This window comes from Salvelinus alpinus, chromosome 32, assembly GCF_045679555.1.
Source record: "Salvelinus alpinus chromosome 32, SLU_Salpinus.1, whole genome shotgun sequence".
NCBI classification, from domain to species: Eukaryota; Metazoa; Chordata; class Actinopteri; order Salmoniformes; family Salmonidae; genus Salvelinus; species Salvelinus alpinus.
Window position 1 is genome coordinate 1,888,428 of NC_092117.1, and position 20,841 is coordinate 1,909,268.

Here is a 20,841-nt window from a genome sequence, read left to right on the forward strand (position 1 = left end):
TAGATTTATTGCACCCCATACTGAAACGTTTTTCCATTTTAAATGGTTTAATTAGTCTCCCTCTAAAAAATGTCCTAACCTTGACAGTCTTTGCTGGAAGAGGCCTAGCAACCCCTCAGATCCTATATCCGCTCTAAGTTTCTTCCTAAGGTAATGCTTTTCTAGGGAGTTTTTCCTAGCCACTGTGCGTCTGCATTGCTTGCACTCTGGGATTTTAGGTTTGGTTTCTGTATAAGCACTAAGTGACAACTGCTGATGTGAAAAGGGCTTTATAAATACATTAAATTGATTGATTCTGAAAGTGTGTTGGATGTGAATAGAAGTTCCAAATGTTGAATGTCCTAACCGACATAATGTGACTTGCAGGCCTTGATGTTTTCTGTAAACCAGGAGGTTCCTAATAGTGATGGGGATACTAAGCTTTCTGAAGCATTTAGCATTTCCAGCCAATTGTGTCAAATAGGTGCATTACTCGAGGCTTTGATCGACACAGTGTACAATAGTGGCACCTGCTGGTCAAAATAATTTTGAACAGACAAAATATTATAGATGATGTCGCACACCGACAAAGTGTAACAAAACTGTGGACCTTCGAAGACACTGGCCCAGTGTTACATGTAACACTGTCATTGTTGATTCAACAGTTGATTATTTGCTGTGCATTACCTAGCAGCCAACCTGCTTACACCAATCCTTTGTAATTACAGTAAAATCCCCTCCCCTTATTGAAATTAATTTATTCATCCATTCATCATGGTTACAGTAGCAATTACTTGTTTACACATAATATAGTAAATTTTATGATATTGTACGGTGTTTCATTACACAGTACTTGATTTTATGGTGTATTCAGATTACAGAAGGTGGACTGCAATATGAAATAGAGTATGCCTAACTTAATTGCCAATGAGCTGCCTGTAAGCTACTGTCAAATTCACGGCAACCCCTTTACAGTGTACATAGCCTACCAAGAATTTACATATTATTTTTGTCTGTTAGCTCCTTGGCTGTATCTGGTAGACAAGTGTATAGAGTCAGGCACTTCTTATGGTAGAGGGGGCAATGAAAAGGAGACAATGAAAAGGAGACAACTCCCCACAATCACTTTGTGCCGCTCAGCATCATATGTCTCACTTTCTCCCTCCTTTTTTCCTCTCTCTCCTCCTCTCCCATTCTCCAGATTTTCAGGAGAGTCTCTCATAGCAGCGTGTCCACCGTTCTCTCCTGTTTCTCACCTAATTGGCTAATTGATGGAACGGACGAATGAGACAATCATGCAGTAAAGGAGCAGCATTCATCAATTGAGGTGCAATAAGGAGAATTCTCCCCAAAACCTCCGACGGTGGAGCTACAGTGGCGAAGAAAGGAGGCGGCGGGGAGGGAAGATTCCGTTTCAGCTGACCAAGTCGCGACAGATGTGCACGACGTGTGGATACGCGAACTGCTTCCTGTAGTGCCTGACAATGAATAAGCCTTAGTCGAAAGGTGGATTATTTTATGAAGTGAGCACAGAGAATTGACTGCCTGCCCCTGCTTGTCAATTCAACCACGCGGATTGTCTCAAGATTCATGAATATGTCGCTCCCAGACCGGAGGAGAAACATAAGAGCGCTGGTGATGGAGACTGGCATACGAGTTCTGCTTTTTGGAGTTTTTGTGTAAGTACACCAGTGATGACATTTGTTATAGAGCCATATTATTACAGACACTTCAGGTATGCTATCAGTTATCCTCTGTAAGAGACATTATATGTCACGTCAACTCTCATTTTGGTAAACAACTACAGTATGTATCCCTCCTCAAGAAATGTGCCTATTGAGTAGTCGCTACACGCCGTATGCCATCACCGCCCTCCTTCCTAAGTTAAAATAGCTGAGGATACAATAGCTATCTTTCAGTTCCACTTGAATGATCCATCATGTTATGAATGTATGACTCTGTCAGTTAGGCAGGACCACTACACTGTAAAACATTTCCTGTAGTTTTACTGTCAGCAAAGTAGCAAGTAAGTTACTGTAAATGTACAGTACATATACTGTAAACAACATTTACAGGATGGTACTGTAAATATAAAAAACACATTTACTGTGTTTTATGAATTTGTAGTCTATTGCTCGCAGCACAGTAGCCTGTAAATTACTGTGGATTTACAGGACATTTAATGTAACACACATTTAAAGCATATTACTGTAACACCTATAATTTACAGTGCATTACTGGAAGCACAGTGGTTACCCAAAATTACAGGAATTAGTTGTAACACTAAGAATTTAAACATAGAATCTTTGTTTAGGAGAACAACAGTGAACATATCAGTCTAATGTACTGTATATTACCATTCAAATGCGGAGAGTGTGGACACAAATGTGAAAGGAATAGACCAAACATTAGCTATGCAAGTCAACAACAAAGACAGCCTTTCACTATCAACTTATTCGTGAAGAAACAAAATACATTGTCTAGAGGACTCTAGTCTAGACGCTAAGATCCAAGTGAGCATTACTTGTTTGACTTCTTCCTAAAATAATAAAATAGGATGTTGGCCTTTTCAAACAAAGAAACACCATAGAGCCTTTTCAAACATTCAATCATAACATAGAGTACAAAGGCATTGGCGGCATCCATTCCAAAACACAGATGCAATGGTTGCCTCACTCTTGAGAAAGTTTGTGTGTGTAATGAAGAAAATAGCAAAGACAGGATATTTCCCAAATAAATTGTTTATTTAATATATGTATGTAGCTACAACATTTACATGAGAGAAATGTGAACACTATCAATCAATCAATCAAGTTTATTTTATATAGCCCTTCGTACATCAGCTAATATCTCGAAGTGCTGTACAGAAACCCAGCCTAAAACCCCAAACAGCAAGCAATGCAGGTGTAGAAGCACGGTGGCTAGGAAAAACTCCCAAGAAAGGCCAAAACCTAGGAAGAAACCTACAGAGGAACCAGGCTATGAGGGGTGGCCTGTCCTCTTCTGGCTGTGCCGGGTGGAGATTATAACAGAACATGGCCAAGATGTTCAAAATGTTCATAAATGACAAGCATGGTCAAATAATAATCAGGAATAAATGTCAGTTGGCTTTTCATAGCCGATCATTAAGAGTTGAAAACAGCAGGTCTGGGACAGGTAGGGGTTCCATAACTGCAGGCAGAACAGTTGAAACTGGAACAGCAGCAAGGCCAGGTGGACTGGGGACAGCAAGGAGTCATCATGCCCGGTAGTCCTGACGTATGGTCCTTGGGCTCAGGTCCTCCGAGAGAGAGAAAGAAAGAGAGAAAGAGAGAATTAGAGAGAGCATACTTAAATTCACACAGGACACTGGATAAGATAGGAGAAGTACTCCAGATATAACCAACTGACCCTAGCCCCCCGACACAAACTACTGCAGCATAAATACTGGAGGCTGAGACAGGAGGGGTCAGGAGACACTGTGGCCCCATCCGATGATACCCCCGGACAGGGCCAAACAGGAAGGATATAATCCCACCCACTTTGCCAAAGCACAGCCCCCGCACCACTAGAGGGATATCTTCAACCACCAACTTACAATCCTGAGACAAGGCCGAGTATAGCCCACAAAGATCTCCACCACAGCACAAACCAAGGGGGGGCGCCAACCCAGACAGGAAGATCACGTCAGTAACTCAACCCACTCAAGTGACGCACCCCTCCTAGGGACGGCATGAAAGAGCACCAGTAAGCCAGTGACTCAGCCCCTGTAATAGGGTTAGAGGTAGAGAATCCCAGTGGAGAGAGGGGAACCGGCCAGGCAGAGACAGCAAGGGCGGTTCGTTGCTCCAGAGCCTTTCCGTTCACCTTCACACTCCTGGGCCAGACTACACTCAATCATATGACCTACTGAAGAGATAAGTCTTCAGTAAAGACTTAAAGGTTGAGACCGAGTCTGTGGGGATTGGGGATTATGGGGATTATGGGTGGATTACAATGGGGATTATGACCTTAGGATGTTTAAAGGGACAACTACATAATTATTTACATGAGCCTAGTGATAACAGAGCAATTGATTAATTAACCAATGGACGTTTGAAAGATAATTAACAAAATTGTTATAATTAAAACAACAAAACTAAATCAAAACCAAGTTCAGAACTATTGCCATTTTGAGTGAACTTTGGAGATGGCGACCCTGTGGAAGTCCTTCGTCCAAAGCTTTTTGTATGCATGCACTGAAACAATCAGAAAAGAAAAGAAAATAAAATTAGGAAACTGAAAACAATTACTCAATTTCTATATTTGCATCTTAAAAGGTAGAATTACGTCTAATATGACAATTCATATACTTTTTCCAAAATGAATTATTGTTACTCTAAAAAATGCTGGGTTAAAAATAATATCGGGCAAACACAGCATTGGGTTAATTCAACCCAGCGGGTTTGGGTTATGCTTTCAATCCAGCGCTTTGGGTTGAGTGCTTGACCCAACTGCTGGGTAAATTATATGGTATTACTGGGTTTAAACAACCCAGTGTGTTGGGTTGTGACATAAACACCCCACATTGGGTTGAGGGATTGACCCAGCAGCTGGGTCCTTTTTTTTTGTCATCCTATTTTCAATGTCATCCTATTTTAAATTTTGCTTGCATGTTTTTGCTTCTCTACCATCCCACACCCTCCTACACAATCAAAATACAATATCGAATTTCAAATAATAAATTTATATTGCCTGCATTTCAGATGAGTTCAGATTGGTTTGCCAAGTAGCAGCTTCTGTCTATAACATGAGCTGCTCGGTATGTGTATGTAATCCTTCCTACTGTAGCTTTTTTTTAAGATATCATGGAGAACTTAAAAAGTGTTTCTCTGGATTACATCTTCAAACTAAATGCAACCATGGCATCCGTGACAGAGAGGGAGAAAGATCTGATGATTCTTAATTAAAGCATTGCACACAGTCAGTGTGAACCAGAGTGACTTGGTACAACGGGCCAATTAAGCTGTACAAACAAAACGGAAACGACACAGGACGTCTTATTTAATGAAAGTGTTGCAGTCTGCTGTGAAGCGATCATCCATGTATACAGGTAAGACTCTAACAATCGGTTTGTATTGCTAGTACTCTATGGATTGGGATTACGGTTCATTGTTTAGCTAGCTAGCTACTGTAGCTACATGTCTAAACAAAAGACTCCAAGTTAAAGTGGAATGTTAGCTAGCTAGCTAAAATTAGCTGGCTGGCTCATTAGCTAACGGTACGTGTACGATCTGTGTAGTAAAATTTATAATATCTGAGAAATGCATTTGCATTGCTAGTTATAGCCTAGTGTTAGCTAGATAACTAACATTGAACCTGGTTGGGTGGCTTTAGCTAACTATGAAAATCGGTTTGTATTGCTAATACTCTAAGGGTTGGGATTACGGTTCACTGTTTAGCTAGCTAACTAGCTAAATGTCTAAACAAAAGACTCCACTTCGAAAGATGATTACATGACCCATCAAGTTAGCCAGGTGTGTATGGCGGTGATTACGGCCATCTATTGTATTATAATGCTAAAATATTTGTATTTGGAATTTGTCTTTCAGCATCAGTAGAACACGCCTGACTCTCCTCCACCAGTCATACAAAGAGAACGGTTGAATGCCTCCCATCAAAAGAAAGCTGCCCCAAGCATGCACAGGTTACACATGAAGCATGAGGATTTGCAGCGAGTAGTGAACTTTATTAACAACTATGCAAAAGATAATGCAATAGTATTACCAGGACGCCACCTAGGACACAAACACTTTGGTGGAAAGCTGCTGCCATGTCATGTGACAAAAACAGCGGTGTGGCATATCTACAAGGAATCGATGACAACACTTGGTATGTAAAGCATGAACAACACATCTTTTGATTATTTAATTTACCTCCAACATGATTGCCACTACTTTTATTGATCTCACATTATTTGTGTATTTTTCAGAGGTACGTGTAGCATCATACCCAAGAGGACTTGAGGCTGTAATCTCTGCCAAAGATGCATCAACAAAGAACTGAGTAAAGGGTCTGAATACTTATGTAAATGTGACATTTCAGTATATTTTTTATTGTTATTCATTTTTGACAAAAAAACTAATTTTACCACTTTTAGTCTTGAAATCTTTGGTTCTTTACTACACTTCTCACTCTGTTTAGCACAGGGCCTCACGTGTGAGGTGGGGGTAAGGTTTAAGAGGGTGTGAACGATGCTGAATGGGTGTAGACAAAGAAGAGCTCTCCAGTAGGTGTTTATCAACTTTCAAAGCAGAATTACTTTCCCATTGCCCCTCAACTGCAGTTTATGATATACCATTTTGTAGCTCTGTCTCTACTTTTATCTCATGTAAAGACACAATTTCAAATTTTGCTACATGAGATTGAAATGATGATAAACTTCACAGGATGGTGAATGTGCAAGGTGATGAGCTTGATACTCCTTTCCAATAAATCATGAGGGTCTTATTCTGGTGACATGATGATCAATGCTTGTCTGGGTTTGACAGATACAAATAATATTGCTCTTATCCATCATAATCTCATAATGTAGATAGCCTACACCCACTGTATGTGAGAGATGTTGGCTAGAGCTCATGTGACAAGACCAGAGTGGGCCCATTTGCTATATAGTGCAACAGTTCGTGGCAAAACCATCAGTAGAGTTGAAAATGTGATGGAAACTGTTGATAATGGGATATGGAGAAGGGTGAGCCGGGTCAAGGATCGATTCAGACAAGGTGGTAAATTGTATGACAAGCGACAGTTTAATTTAAGAGTAAAGATATCTGGTACAAGCGTATACGGACTCGTTCATTCAGCTCATAAGGAACCAGCAGAAAAAGCCCAGATAACAGAGTGCATAGACATTTTATACAGCACAGAAAGTAGGTTGAGTCTGGAAGTTCTGGTCCTCTGGTTGGTTCTGGACAGGTTGTTGTCTTCTCAGATTGGTCCTGATGAGCTGGGCGTCATCCTTCTGAGTCTTGCAGCAAAAGTTCTTTGTTACCAAATGTTCAGCTAAGCAGGAGATTTTGTGTGTGCGTAGATGTTCCTGTTTTAATCAGTGTTTATGAAAGGTTTACGTCAGCCCTCTGTCCTTGGGTATGTGTGTGTCTCAGTATCTCGTGAAATGCAGACCCAAGCACCCTTTTCTTATCAGTGTTTATGAAAGGTCTGTGCCAGCCATCTGTCTCTGGGTGTGTGTGGGTCTCAGTATCTGCTTATGAGTTTGTGAGAAACCCTGTTTTGAAAGAAGTTAGTTATAACAACGTAATAGCAATATGCTTGTGTTATTTTAAATGGTATTTATTACAAAACCCATTCATCTTTTTGTTGTTTTGTATTAGGTACATGAGAATTTAATAGCAAAAGTAATTTTTATGTGCACAACGTTATTTTTATGTTCATCACGCACAGCCTTTTATCCGCAAAAACTCAGTTTGCTGGAAACATCTCTGGTGGGAAAATGTGCATATTGTTTTATGCAGATTTTACAATATTCGCATGAAATCTGTCTCAAATTGGATGGAAACCTACCTAATGTCTTGGAGTGTGCAGTTATGCGTAACAGATTTTCGAATGATGTGCCTTTCATTCAAGGTTTACAAAATGCCATCATCTAATTTCCCCATCAATCTCCCAATGCCTATCCACTATTTAAACTTACAGCTAAAAGTCAATGAAGGACTTTTTGGTTTCATTGAAGCTAGGTCGAAATGTCTTCTTGCCTATCTTGTAGACTGGTGTTGGGAGGACTACTGGCAGAAGTCTTGAAGCGATGTCACATTGTGTATCTGAAGAAAATATTGTTTAGTGAATAACTTGATTGTTACTTTTTATTTTAACAAACAAAAACATACATCGACAAAAACAATAGACAACTTAACATTTACGGTACATACATATCCACAAACATTGATGACGTCACACTAGCTCAGATGTTCCAACCGTATCCACATCAAATGCTGTTTCTAATGCTTGTGAGACTCTGCCCAATATGACTTCAAATTGTGTTGTTTTAGACAGGCAAACAATTACTTTTCCTTTGCAGTTAATCACTAGTCCTCCTGACTTCAGTCTGGAATGGCTCTTTGATGTTGTCGGCACAATGCGTCGATAATGAAGGGGGCTGTGCTTTTGCTGGTTGGCTCTCTGTGTCTCAACCCAAAGGAAAAAATAAATCATTTGAGATAACAAATCAAACCCTGTCGCACAAATTAGCGAATATTGCATTAACAAACAGCGTGGTCACAGCTCTACCTGTGCTGCGAGTCACGTAGGTCGCATCAGTCAGGGTAGTTAATCACAGAAAACAGAATCAAAATCAAGTCTAATGTTTACGTTAAAAAAAATACCCAGCATGCCTGGAGTATCCAGCAAATGCGGATACTCTTGGACTATCTCGACTGTCTTGGCCCCATTCTGTCTGGTCCTCTGTATCACGGTCTCCTTCATGCACTACGCAACCTGGTTTGCCTGAGCTGACGTTGTTCAGCCACTTAGGTCAACTGGGCTGCCCTTTCACATTTGACTCTGATGTGAGCATGAAGTATACAATGAAGTATACATTCCTTTCATCAATCAGTTTTCAAAACACACAACAAATCTTTCAACATTCAACTGGCAAGACCCGGCTACTGCTCAAGCTTGGTGTGTCGCATGGTTTGTCCACAGTCCTATGTATTTATGTGTGTTTCCCAAGGACCTCTACTAGTGTATAAAAAAGGTTGCATTTACAGAATACTCATGCGTGTAAGACTTTTATGTTCTTCTTTAACTTCAGGCTATAGAAAAGTCGCCACAAAAGCAAGAGCCTTTCCTGGTCCATCTCTTCCACTGCAATAGAGAGGGTAAAAGGGAGCACCTAATCAGTTGCACAACTGAATGCATTAAACCAAAATGTGTCTTCAGCATTTAACCCAACCCCTCTGAATCAGAGAGGTGCAGGAGGCTGCCTTAAAACTTCTTGTCAATAGGGGGGGGCGCTGTTTTCACTTTGGAAAAAATCGTGCCCAAATGAAACGGCCTCGTACTCTGTTCTAGATCATACAATATGCATATTATTATTACTATTGGATAGAAAACACTCAAGTTTCTAAAACTGTTTGAATTATATCTGTGAGTAAAACAGAACTCATTTTGCAGCAAACTTCCATACAGGAAGTGAAAAATCTGAAAACGAGGCTCTGTTTCAGGGCCTGCCTATTCAACTGGCTTTTATTTATCGATATGCATGCACTTCATATGCCTTCCATTAGATGTCAACAGGCAGTGGAAGGTGGAATGGGGTGTCTAGCTTGATCTGAGGCCGAACAAGAGCTTTTGGAGTGACAGGTCCGGAATTTTCTTTGTCTTCTCAGGCGCGCGGCGGAGCTCGACATTGTGTTCTGAAAAGCGTTCGGTTTACACGGCGAATATCTCCGGCTCTGATTTTATTTGATACATATGATAATAACATCATAAAGTAGGTTTTTTCAACCGAGTTTTATCAGTTTATTCAACGTTTATTGGGACTTTTGGAGTTTTCCGTTCTTCCGTCAAGAGAGGATGGGAATGTTAACAACCTTGGCTAGCATTGTGGCGCGAATTCGACAGAAGAAATGGACATTCTAAAACCAAACAACGATTTATTCTGGACCAAGGACTCCTTTTACAACATCCTGATGGAAGAACATCAAAAGTAAGAAAACATTTATGATGTTATTTCGTATTTCTGTGTAAAATGTTGAGTCCTATTCTCCGCCGTTTTGGTGAGCGCTGTCTCGCAATAACGCAAACTGTATGTTATGGTAAAGTTATTTTTAAATATCAAACACAGCGGTTGCATTAAGAACCAGTGTATCTTTCATTTGCCATACAACACATATTTTTATGTAAAGTTTATGATGAGTTCTTTGGTCAGATTAGGTGAGTGTCCAAAATATCTCTGGAGATTCTGGTGAATCGATGCTACGTATTCACAATGTATAATCAGGATTTGTAGCTCTAAATATGCACATTTTCGAACAAAACATAATTGTATTGTATAACATGATGTTATAAGACTGTCATCTGATGAATTTTATCTCTATTTTGTCGGTTTTGTGGAAGCTATTTTTTGCGGGGAGTAAATTGCATTGTGTGTTTGGCTACTGTAGTGAGCTAATAGAAATATATATTGTGTTTTCGCTGTAAAACACTTAAAAAATCTGAAATATTGGCTGGATTCACAAGATGTTTATCTTTCATTTGCTGTACATGTATTTTTCATAAATGTTTTATGAGTATTTATGTATTTCACGTTGCTCTCTGTAATTATTCTGGCTGCTTTGGTGCTATTTGTGATTGTGGCTGCAATGTAAAACTATGATTTATACCTCAAATATGCACATTTTCTAACAAAACATAAATGTATTGTATAACATGTTATACGACTGTCATCTGATGAAGTTGTTTCTTGGTTAGTGACTAATTTTATCTCTATTTTGTCCGTTTTGTGAAAGCTACCTATGCGGTGGAAACATGGTGAAAATATGCGGTTGTGTGTTTGGCTATTGTGGTTAGCTAATAGAAATACATATTGTGTTTTCGCTGTAAAACATTTTAAAAATCGGAAATGATGGCTGGATTCACAATATGTTTATCTTTCATTTGCTGTATTGGACTTGTGATTTCATGAAATTTATATTATATGATATCCCTGTCCCGTTAGGCTAGGCTATGCTAGTCAGCTTTTTTGATGAGGAGGATCCCGGATCCGGGATGGGTATTAAGTAAAGGCATCCACGGAACCCAGGGAGCAGTTGTTGTTGGGGGTTAACTGCCTTGCTGAAGGGCAGAATGGCTGATTTTTCCACCTTGCTGACTCTGGGATTTGAACAAGTGATGTAGAATTTCCAGTACTATGTGGATATTCCAGTACCTATACTGTTCTCCCAGAATTAGTGAGCAGAATCAACACAGAGTTATCCATTAGACATGTAACAACAAAACGTAAGCAGAATCCATGGGAGTGTACAAGGCTGGATCGACATGGAGTTAATCACTAGACGTGTAAAAACAGAACGTAAGCAGAAATGTGTACCTTAGTTAATTAATATAGGCACCACAAGCCATGTATCTGTAATAAGAAGATATGTTTGTACTAATCAAATAATATTAGACATACACTGATGTTGGGAACATTTGGGAACACGAGTCCATTTTCTTGCTCCCAGCCTCTACAGACAGACACTAAAACAGGAAACGCCCGTGCTCAGGTCTGTTCAACGCTGGTCCGACCAATCTGATTCCACGCTTCAAGATTGCTTCGATCACGTGGACTAGGATATGTTCCGGATAGCGTCGAAAAACAACATTGATGTATTCGCTGATTCGGTGAGCGAGTTTATTAGCAAGTGCATCGGTGATGTTGTACCAACAGTGACGATTAAAACATTCCCCAACCAGAAACAGTGGATTGATGGCAGCATTCGTGCAAAACTGAAAGCACGAACCACTGCTTTTAATCAGGGCAAGGTGACCGAAAACATGACCGAATACAAACAGTGTAGCTATTCCCTCCGCAAGGCAATCAAACAAGCTAAGCGTCAGTATAGAGACAAAGTAGAGTTGCAAAAAAAATGGCTCAGACACGAGAGGGATGTGGCAGGGTCTACAGTCAATCACGGACTACAAAAAGAAAACCAGCCCCGTCTCGGACCCCGATGTCTTGGTCCCAGACAAACTAAACAACTTCTTTGCTTGCTTTGAGGACAATACAGTCCACTGACATGGCCCACTACCAAAACATGCGGACTCTCCTTCACCGCAGCCAACGTGAGTAAAACATTTAAACGTGTTAACACTCACAAGGCTGCCAGCCCAGACGACATCCCTAGCCGCGTCCTCAGAGCATGCGCAGACCAGATGGCTGGTGTTTTTACGGACATATTCAATCAATCCCTATCCCAGACTGCTGTTCCCACATGCTTCAAGAGGGCCACCGTTGTTCCTGTTCCCAAGAAAGCTAAGGTAACTGAGCTAAACGACTATCGCCCCGTAGCATTCACTTCCGTCATCATGAAGTGCTTTGAGAGACTAGTCAAGGACCATATCACCTCCACCCTACCTGACACCCTAGACTCACTCCAATTTGCTTACCGCCCCAATAGGTCCACAAGAATTTCACTACACTCGCCTTAACATCTGCTAACCATGTGTATTTGACAAATTTGATTTGATTTTATATCTGGTAGCATTGCCTTTAAATTGTTTAACTTGGGTCAAATGTTTCAGGAAGCCTTCCACAAGCTTCCAACAATACGTTGGAATTTTGGCCCATTCCTCCTGACAGAGATGGTGTAACTGACTCAGGTTTGTAGGCCTTCTTCGCTCGCACATGCTTTTTCAGTTCTGCCCACAAATTTTCTATTGGATTGAGGTCAGGGCTTTGTGATGGCCACTCCAATACATTGACTTTGTTGTCCTTAAGCCACTTTGCCACAACTTTGGAAGAATGCTTGGGGTCATTGTCCATTTGGAAGACCCATTTGCGACCAAGCTTTACCTTCCTGACTGATGTCTGAGATGTTGCTTCAATATATACACATAATTTCCTGCCTCATGATGCCATCTATTTTGTGAAGTGCACCAGGCCCTCTGCAGCAAAGCACTTCAACAACATGATGCTGCCACTCCCGTGCTTCACGGTTGGGAGGGTGTTCTTTGGCTTGCAAGCATCCCCATTTTTCCTCCAAACATAATGATGGTTATTATGGCCAAACATTTCTATTTCTGTTTCATCAGACCAGAAGACAATTCTCCAAAAATTGGCGCTGTACAATTTGACTGTATTGGAGGATTCTAAATTGTTTGCCATCATTAGACAACTTTGTTTCAATATTTCAATGTTTATTCCCATAACAATTCGTTATGGGTCCATAACTAAATCAACATCTGCATTTTTAAAGAGTATTTTTATCATTATTTTATTAACGAAATGTGTTTATTTGTTTATTAGGCTACTTTGCAGTCTACAATACATACTGCAGTAAACATGGGAAAGTGTCTAATTCTGTACTACAGAATGTGGGCCATGCGGGAGACCGGTGTTATTTCATAGTTGTGATGTCTTCACTATTATTCTACAATGTAGAAAATAGTAAAAATAAAGAAAAATCCTGGAATGAGTAGGTGTATCCAAACTGTTGACTGGTACTTGCTTAATTAATTTGAATAACATTATGGTGTTTCTGATCCATGAAAATTGAAACACCCTCTGGGTTTCTGTTAGGATGGAACAGAAAGTATGGCGCTGTACAACGTGATGAATTCAGAGCGTTGTCAGATTGTCAGTTTGTAAATTCAGACCGTTTCGCTCTCGGAGTAAACACTGGACGTTCGGGCTGAGGAGTAGGGTTGATTTGAGCGTTCTGGCCTTACAACGGCAGTCAATCACCCAAGCTAAAGTTGGCTAGCTTGCTAGCTACTTCCAGACACAAATGAGACCACTCTGATCATGTTACTCACCCTAGCAGAGCTGGTAAGGCAGTTTTTGTGTTGAGCAGAGCGTTGGTGACTGTAACTGTGCTGCTGGAAACAATTTAATTACGCTTTTTTGACAATGTTTACTGACACCGGCCATATTCAACGGGTGTTGAGCACTCGTAAAATCATTATTCTGCGCTCTGGTACACTCAGACGAGAGTGCTTTGAAATCGGTGTAGATAGCCAGAGTGAATTTACGAAAGCACCCGAATGTCCATTGAGAATGCACAACTATACCATTTAGCTAAGCTAAGAATGAATAATCAAGTCAATAACCGTTGGGTAGTTAGATAGCCTATAGTTAATATACTGGCAAGTTTGATGTATAACTACTACTAATGTTAGGTAGCTAGTTAACATACCAGTACATACTGCTGTAATGATATGCTATGTGGTTTGTAAGGACAGCATAGCTATCAATTTGTCAGCCAACATAACGTGTAAGGTAACTTATTTGAAAAGTCATGACTTTATTACATTGTGTAGCAAGCTACCCCTTGGTTGTTGGGGCAAATCTGGTCAGTGATAGGAGGGGGGGTTTTCACACCTAGCTTAGACTATTCTTTAGTAAAGGTTGAATAGTCTATTGTTCAGCTATTAGCCCCCCTCCCCAACTTACAACAAATTGTTGTTATTCCCAACGTGTTCCTTTCCCTCTTCCACGGGTCATCATTCTGCACCTGAGTGGCTCGCTTGTGGGTGTGCTGGCAGGATATGGCAGCATCTTCGGTTTTGCGTCAAGAATCCTACATACAGTAGCAAGTTTGTATGAAGGTGTGGTTATTCACAGGCAAATTGTTATATGCTATGGGGGTACATTTGTGTCTTTTTGTCGAGAGATAAACTTTTTATATAATTGTTCTGTAGGCAACATTTTTCTGACACAAAGGAAGTCATAGCGGACACCTATGAAGAAGGACTGTGTGATGATGGCATCTCAGGTAAGCAGCACTGGGCGTTCTTCCGTCCAACTTTTAAATAGCTAGTAGTTAGCTCCTACGATTCAGTGCCGGTTCATAACATTCTACTATATTACATAGATACATATTTTAGAATGACAAATCATGCAATTATTATTCTCAAGCTAACCAAAAGCATTTAGCTACAAACGCCTATTCTCGCCATTTTCAGTTGAATTAATCTAGCTTTCTTTCATGGCAACTCATAGGGATGTGCTATTTGTTTCATAGTTGATATATAATCATATTTCATGACAGTGTAACGGTTAGCTTTTTTTACAGAATGATGAAAGATCACAATATGTCTGTCAGGGAATGGTATTCTGACATGTCAGATGAAGAGTTAGACCAGAATGTCAGCGCCATTAAGGCAAGGATGCCCCATACGGGCTTTAGAATGGTCAACGGAAGTCTCAGAGCAATGGGCCATTGTGTACAATGGCGAAGAGTTAGGGATGGTGCAGGTGTCATTGCTAGAATGATCCTGCTTCGTTGCATTGCTCGGCAAAAAATACTCTGTTCCTGCTCACCTGTCTCTTGTCCACATTGATACAAATCATAAATTGATATGGTTCGAAGATGTACAGTATAATGTCTCCATCAAATCTAATAAGTTATTTAAACTTTTTTATTCTTACTTATTTGCCGGTATAGATGAATTTTCAAGGACGTTAAGTATATTATTTTGTATACATATTGCATATTTCCCATCACCTAATGAACAACCACAAAAGCAGTCTGGTGTTAAGCTTTCTGTGCTGTATTGATGTGTCCTGAAAATGACATCTGCTGCTTTTGATTGAACGGTCATATCTCAGTTATTGTTTTCATATCTACAAAAAATAACCTATTTTCTTTACTTTCAGAGAACCTGTCTCACATGCATTAATTTAAAAAACCTTAAGATGTCAGCTACTAATTTTCAGATTTACACCACATAAACATTTAACCATTTTTACTGGACTGTTGCTGCTAAGTCATGATTTCCCTTGGGGTTAGCCTTGCAATAACCAAGTGGTGAGACACATATTTATATTTATATTTAAATGTTTCAGGTACACTCCGAAAGGTGTCTGCGTCACATACAGTATCTTCTATTGACATTACCTTGTATTGTTTGTCCTCATGTGTCTGTTTTTCAGCAGAAAGTACTCTGTAGCCACTTAGTGTGGACACCAGGTGAGACCACACACATACAATAACAGTCTCTCTCCTTCACTGCATACCTCTTCCCTTTCTCCCTAAATCCTCTAGGTTATATCAGCTGTGTTGGTGAAACCCTCCCGCATCTGAACTGGCTGACACAGTTGGCACAGCATGATCATAGGTGAGAGGTCACTTGGCCGGGTTAACAGGAAGTATTATTAACCTGTTATGGCTGCAAGGGAAATTATTGAGTAGCCAGAAAAAAGGTGCCCATTTCAAACGGCCTCGTACTCAATTCTTGCTCGTACAATATGCATATTATTTATTACCTTTGGATATAAAACACCTTCTAGTTTCTAAAACAGGTTTAATTATTTCTCTAAGTGAAACATAACTCTTTTTACAGCCCATTTTCTGGAAAAAGTGAATTTTCCAAGAAGCTATGTCTCTCTTCAAGATACTCTCTATAAAAGGCCTTGGCACTTGGGACTGTACAAACACGTCACACATCTTCCCCTGGTTGTCATGCGGAAGTGAGAGAAAAAAGGACTTGATTATCTCTGTCAGGGACTGAAAGGAACCTCTTTGAGTGATAAGTGCGCACTTTATAATTTTTTCTGGGCGCGAAGTAGGAACTGGACCGCGCTCCTGGAAAACACTCGTTATAGGTGAATATGACCTCCAGCTTCGATTTTCTTTGATACATGTCACAAAATCATCCTAAAGTATGTTTTTTCAATATACTTTAATTATATTATTGAAATTTATTCTGGACTTTAGACGTGATGCGACGCAAGAATTTTGTCAAGACGGAGAGGTTAGCATGGCATGGCCAGTGTGTCATGCTAATTCAACAGGGACATCGTTCGTTCTAGGTCCAAATGAACACGGTTCTGAACAAAGGACCCTTTGGAGAACATTCTGATGGAAAATCAACAAAGATAAGGACCCAATTTGGGATGCTTTTTCATATATCTGTCGAACTGTGCTATCGCTAGCGTGTGACTAGAATCAATGCTGCTGTGTGTTAGCTATTGTAGTAAGCTAATATAACGATATATTGTGTTTTCGCTGTAAAACACTTCAGAAATCGGAAATATTGTCTGTATTCACAAGATCTTTCTCTTTCATTAGCTATCCACCATATATTTTTCTGAAATCTTTTCTGATGTGAAATTAGAAGTAGACGTTGGTGTCTGTTTTCTCTGGCTACTGCCGTGCGATTTCTTACTGTAGCTATGATGGTAGCAGTAATGTAAAACTGATCTATAGCTAAAATATGCATTTTTTTTGAACAAAACAGATTTATTGTGTAACATGTTATAGGACTGTCATCTGAGGGAGTTTTTTCTAGGTTATTTAGGTTAGTTCTAGGTTAGTTAGGTTGGCTTTGCATGCTAGCTGCATGCTAGCTGCATGCTACCGGTGCTGTGAAAAATATCTGTCTCTCTTTTTGTATTTGGTGGTGAGCTAACATGAATATATGTGGTGTTTTCGCTGTAAAACATTTAAAGAATCTGAAATATTGTCTGTATTCACAAGATCTTTGTCTTTCATTAGCTATCCACCATATATTTCTCTGAAATGTTTTCTGATGTGTAATAAGGTAGTTGAAGTTGGTGTCTGTATTTTCTCTGGCTACTCCCGTGCGATTTCTTACTGTAGCTATGATGGTAGCAGTAATGTAAAACTGATTTATAGCTAAAATATGCATTTTTTTTTAACAAAACATAGATTTATTGTGTAACATGTTATAGGACTGTCATCTGAGGTAGTTTTTTCTAGGTTATTTAGGTTGGTTTTAGGTTAGTTAGGTTGGCTTGTGCATGCTACTTCATCCTACTTGTGCTGTGAAAAATGTCTGTCCTCTTTTTTATTTGGTGGTGAGCTAACATAAATATATGTGGTGTTTTCTCTGTAAAACATTTAAAAAATCGGACATGTTGGCTGGATTGACAAGATGTTTATCTTTCAAATGCTGTATTGGACTTGTTAATGTGTGAAAGTTAAATATTTTACAAAAATAGATTTTGAATTTCGCGCTCTGCACTTGGACAGGCTGTTGTCATATTGATCCCGATGTCGGGCTTGCAGCCTGAAGAAGTTAAAGAGATGCTTTCCATTGAAATACAGATAGAGATGTAGTAGTCCCAGAGTTAATGATCCAAGGTCAGTTTTGCATTTCACCTCCTGATGATTATGATGACTGACCGTGTTAGAATAAGAAAAACAAGGCTTAATCATGCTCTCTCTATCCATCTGTTGTGATGAACTGAGATAACATTAGGGTAGCACTATAATTAATTAATCATATACCGTCTGCCTCTGTTCTTACCTCTTTCCCTTTCTGTCTTCTACACCTCTCTCCCCACCTCGTCTTTCTTCCTCGTTTTATAATGCACACCATATGTGCATTGAAGTACAGATTGAACTTGTATTTATAATATAATATTACAATTATCATAATTAAACCTCTCTTGGGTAGGGGGCAGTATTTTGACATCTGGATGAAAAGAGTGCCCAAAGTAAACTGCCTGTTACTCAGGCCCAGAAGCTAGGATATGCATATATTTGGTAGATTTGGATAGAAAACACTATAAAGTTTCTGAAACTGTTAAAATAATGTATGTGAGAATAACAGAACTGACTTAGCAGGTGAAACCCTGAGGACAAACCATCCAGGGGGGGAAAAATTAAGGTCATAGGATTTTCCAAATGGTTTCTATGAGATACCCTTATTATTAGGAACCTGGTTGCAGTTCCTATGGCTTCCACTAGATGTCAGCAGTCTTTAGAAATTGTTCGATGTTTTTCTTTTGAGAAATGAAGAAGTAGTCCTATTCATTGTAAGTGTCACTCCAGGTGGACTCTACTGTTTTGGTGCGCGTGAACAGGAGCGCGCTCCACGTTGTTTTTATTAGATATTAGAAACAGTTTATTCCGTCTTAAATTTGATCGATTATTTACATTTTAGGGTACCTGAGGTTGGATTAGGAACGTTGTTTGAAATGTTTGGACCAAGTTTACAGGTAACTTATAAGATACTTTGTAGGCATGTTGGGCGAGTTGAAACCGGTGTATTTCTGAATCAAACGTACCAAATAAATGGACATTTTTGCGACATAAAGAAGGACATTATGGAACAAACGGACCATTTGTGATATTTCTGGGACATTTTGGAGTACCAACAGAAGAAGATCTTCAAAGGTAAGGCAGTAATTATATCGCTATTTCTGACTTTTGTGTCGCACCTGCCTGGTTGAAAAATGATTTTCATGTGTTTGTATGCGGGGCGCTGTCCTCAGATAATCACATGGTGTGCTTTCGCCGTAAAGCCTTTTTGAAATCTGACACAGCGGTTGGATTAACAAGAAGTTAAGCTTTATTTTGATGTATAACACATTTATTTTCAAGAATGTTAAATATTTGAATTTAGTATTTTTGAATTTCTCGCTCTGCAATTTCACTGGACGCTACCGTCCCACCTGCCCATAAGAATTAAAATGCATGTATTTATATCACATGGATAATGAACTTCTTTCAATAAAGCGTTCCAGTGGTTGAAATGAAGTATGTCATTGAAATACTATCATGTGTCCTCAGATGAAGGGAGTTAGATATGCATAGTTTTGTTTCTGTATATATGAATTTCAAATCAGCCTTTACTTAAATTATGTTTCTAGTCTATTGCATAGTTACAATGTGTAATCATTGATGTCCCAGGAGCAGGAGTGGTAAACACTGTTGAAGTGTATAATTGTAATACATGCAGACACAGCATCATTCAAAGAGTTTGATACACCTGGAATTGGATATGAATGAAAAATAATGTCTCAGAGATTCATACCTGAACCGCACCTTTCTTTGCCAAGGAAGAGTACATGATCAGTGAATATATTCAATGTACATGCTACAATGTGGAGATCTCATGTGTGGTAATAACTACAGTACATGTATATAGGACCTGCTGTCACGTTCGTCGTATGGTGGAAGAGAGGAGGACCAAGGCGCAGCGTGATATAAATACATTCTTCTTATTTATTTACCGAAACGAAGAACACTAAACACACTATCAAAATAACAAACGAACGTAACGCTATATAATCAATAAGTGCAGACACAGGCAACTTACACACAGACAATAACCCACGAAATACCCAACGGAATATGGCTGCCTAAATATGGTTCCCAATCAGAGACAACAATAAACAGCTGCCTCTAATTGAGAACCAATCTAGGCAACCATAGACATACAAACACCTAGACAAGTTAACAACCCATAAACATACAAAACCCCTAGACAAGACAAAACACATACATCCCGCATGTCACACCCTGACCTAACCAAAATAATAAAGAAAACAAAGATAACTAAGGTCAGGGCGTGACACCTGCATCCTTGGCACAATAAAGTTATTATATTCTACTCTATCCATAGGCTTCATTAATGCCATTCAGACTTGAAGATGATACAACAACTATAATAGCTGAGGATCATAGATTGGTATAAATATTAGTTCAGAACCTAACGTTTTAGGGTCCATACACAGATCGGCTACACATCCATAGGCATACAGTTATTTTTATCCTCCACTACACAATAAGAAAGTAAATAGTTAGCTAGCTATGTTACTTCAGCTGCATTGCAGGGCAAGCTTACACAATTGTACATTCATTTTGCAGTAAATGCTTTAGCTAAGTAGATTCTTTACATCCACTGTTTCACAAGACGACAGCCTGGTTTGCTGGTTTTCTCAGGAGTCCCTAAAACATTAAACCACACAAATTACAAATTCATTCTCATGTCATAACACTAGTGTTGATGAATCGTTACTAGAGAAATGAGACCAAGTCAAGACGCTGGACAGGGTGGATCGGTATATAGTAAGACAGTTTATTCAGAGGTAAAGATATCTGAGCAAAGCGTGCACGGCCTCGTTCATTTAGCTCAGAAGGAACTAGCAGAAGCGAGTCCCGAAACATATTGTGCAGTACATTTTATACAGTGAATGACGTAGGTAGATTCTGGTAGTTCGTGCTCCTGACTGGTCGTTGTAAGTGGAGGCCCCTCCCCTCCACGCTGGTGTCAATGTCCCATTGGTTCTTGGTACTGTTCTTTGTTCTTGGAAACCCAGCCTGAAACAAGGGTGTGTGTGTGTGTGTGTGTGTGCATGTGCGTGTGCGTGCTCGTATAGTGGCATGCCTGCCTTATCAGTGGTCATAAAAGGTCTGAGTCAGCCATCCTCCC

At 39.6% G+C, this 20,841-nt stretch overlaps 1 protein-coding gene across 1 annotated transcript in view; it reads left to right on the top strand.

Moving 5' to 3' along the window:
* The first annotated feature begins 1,122 nt into the window (after window positions 1-1,122).
* The window catches only part of LOC139562357 (phospholipid phosphatase 4-like), a 206,867-nt gene continuing 187,148 nt past the window's right edge, over window positions 1,123-20,841 (top strand). The window contains exon 1 of the mRNA XM_071380030.1: window positions 1,123-1,658. Coding sequence (XP_071236131.1) covers window positions 1,570-1,658 — 89 coding nt within the window. The 5' untranslated portion in view covers window positions 1,123-1,569. The remainder of the gene's footprint in view (window positions 1,659-20,841) is intronic.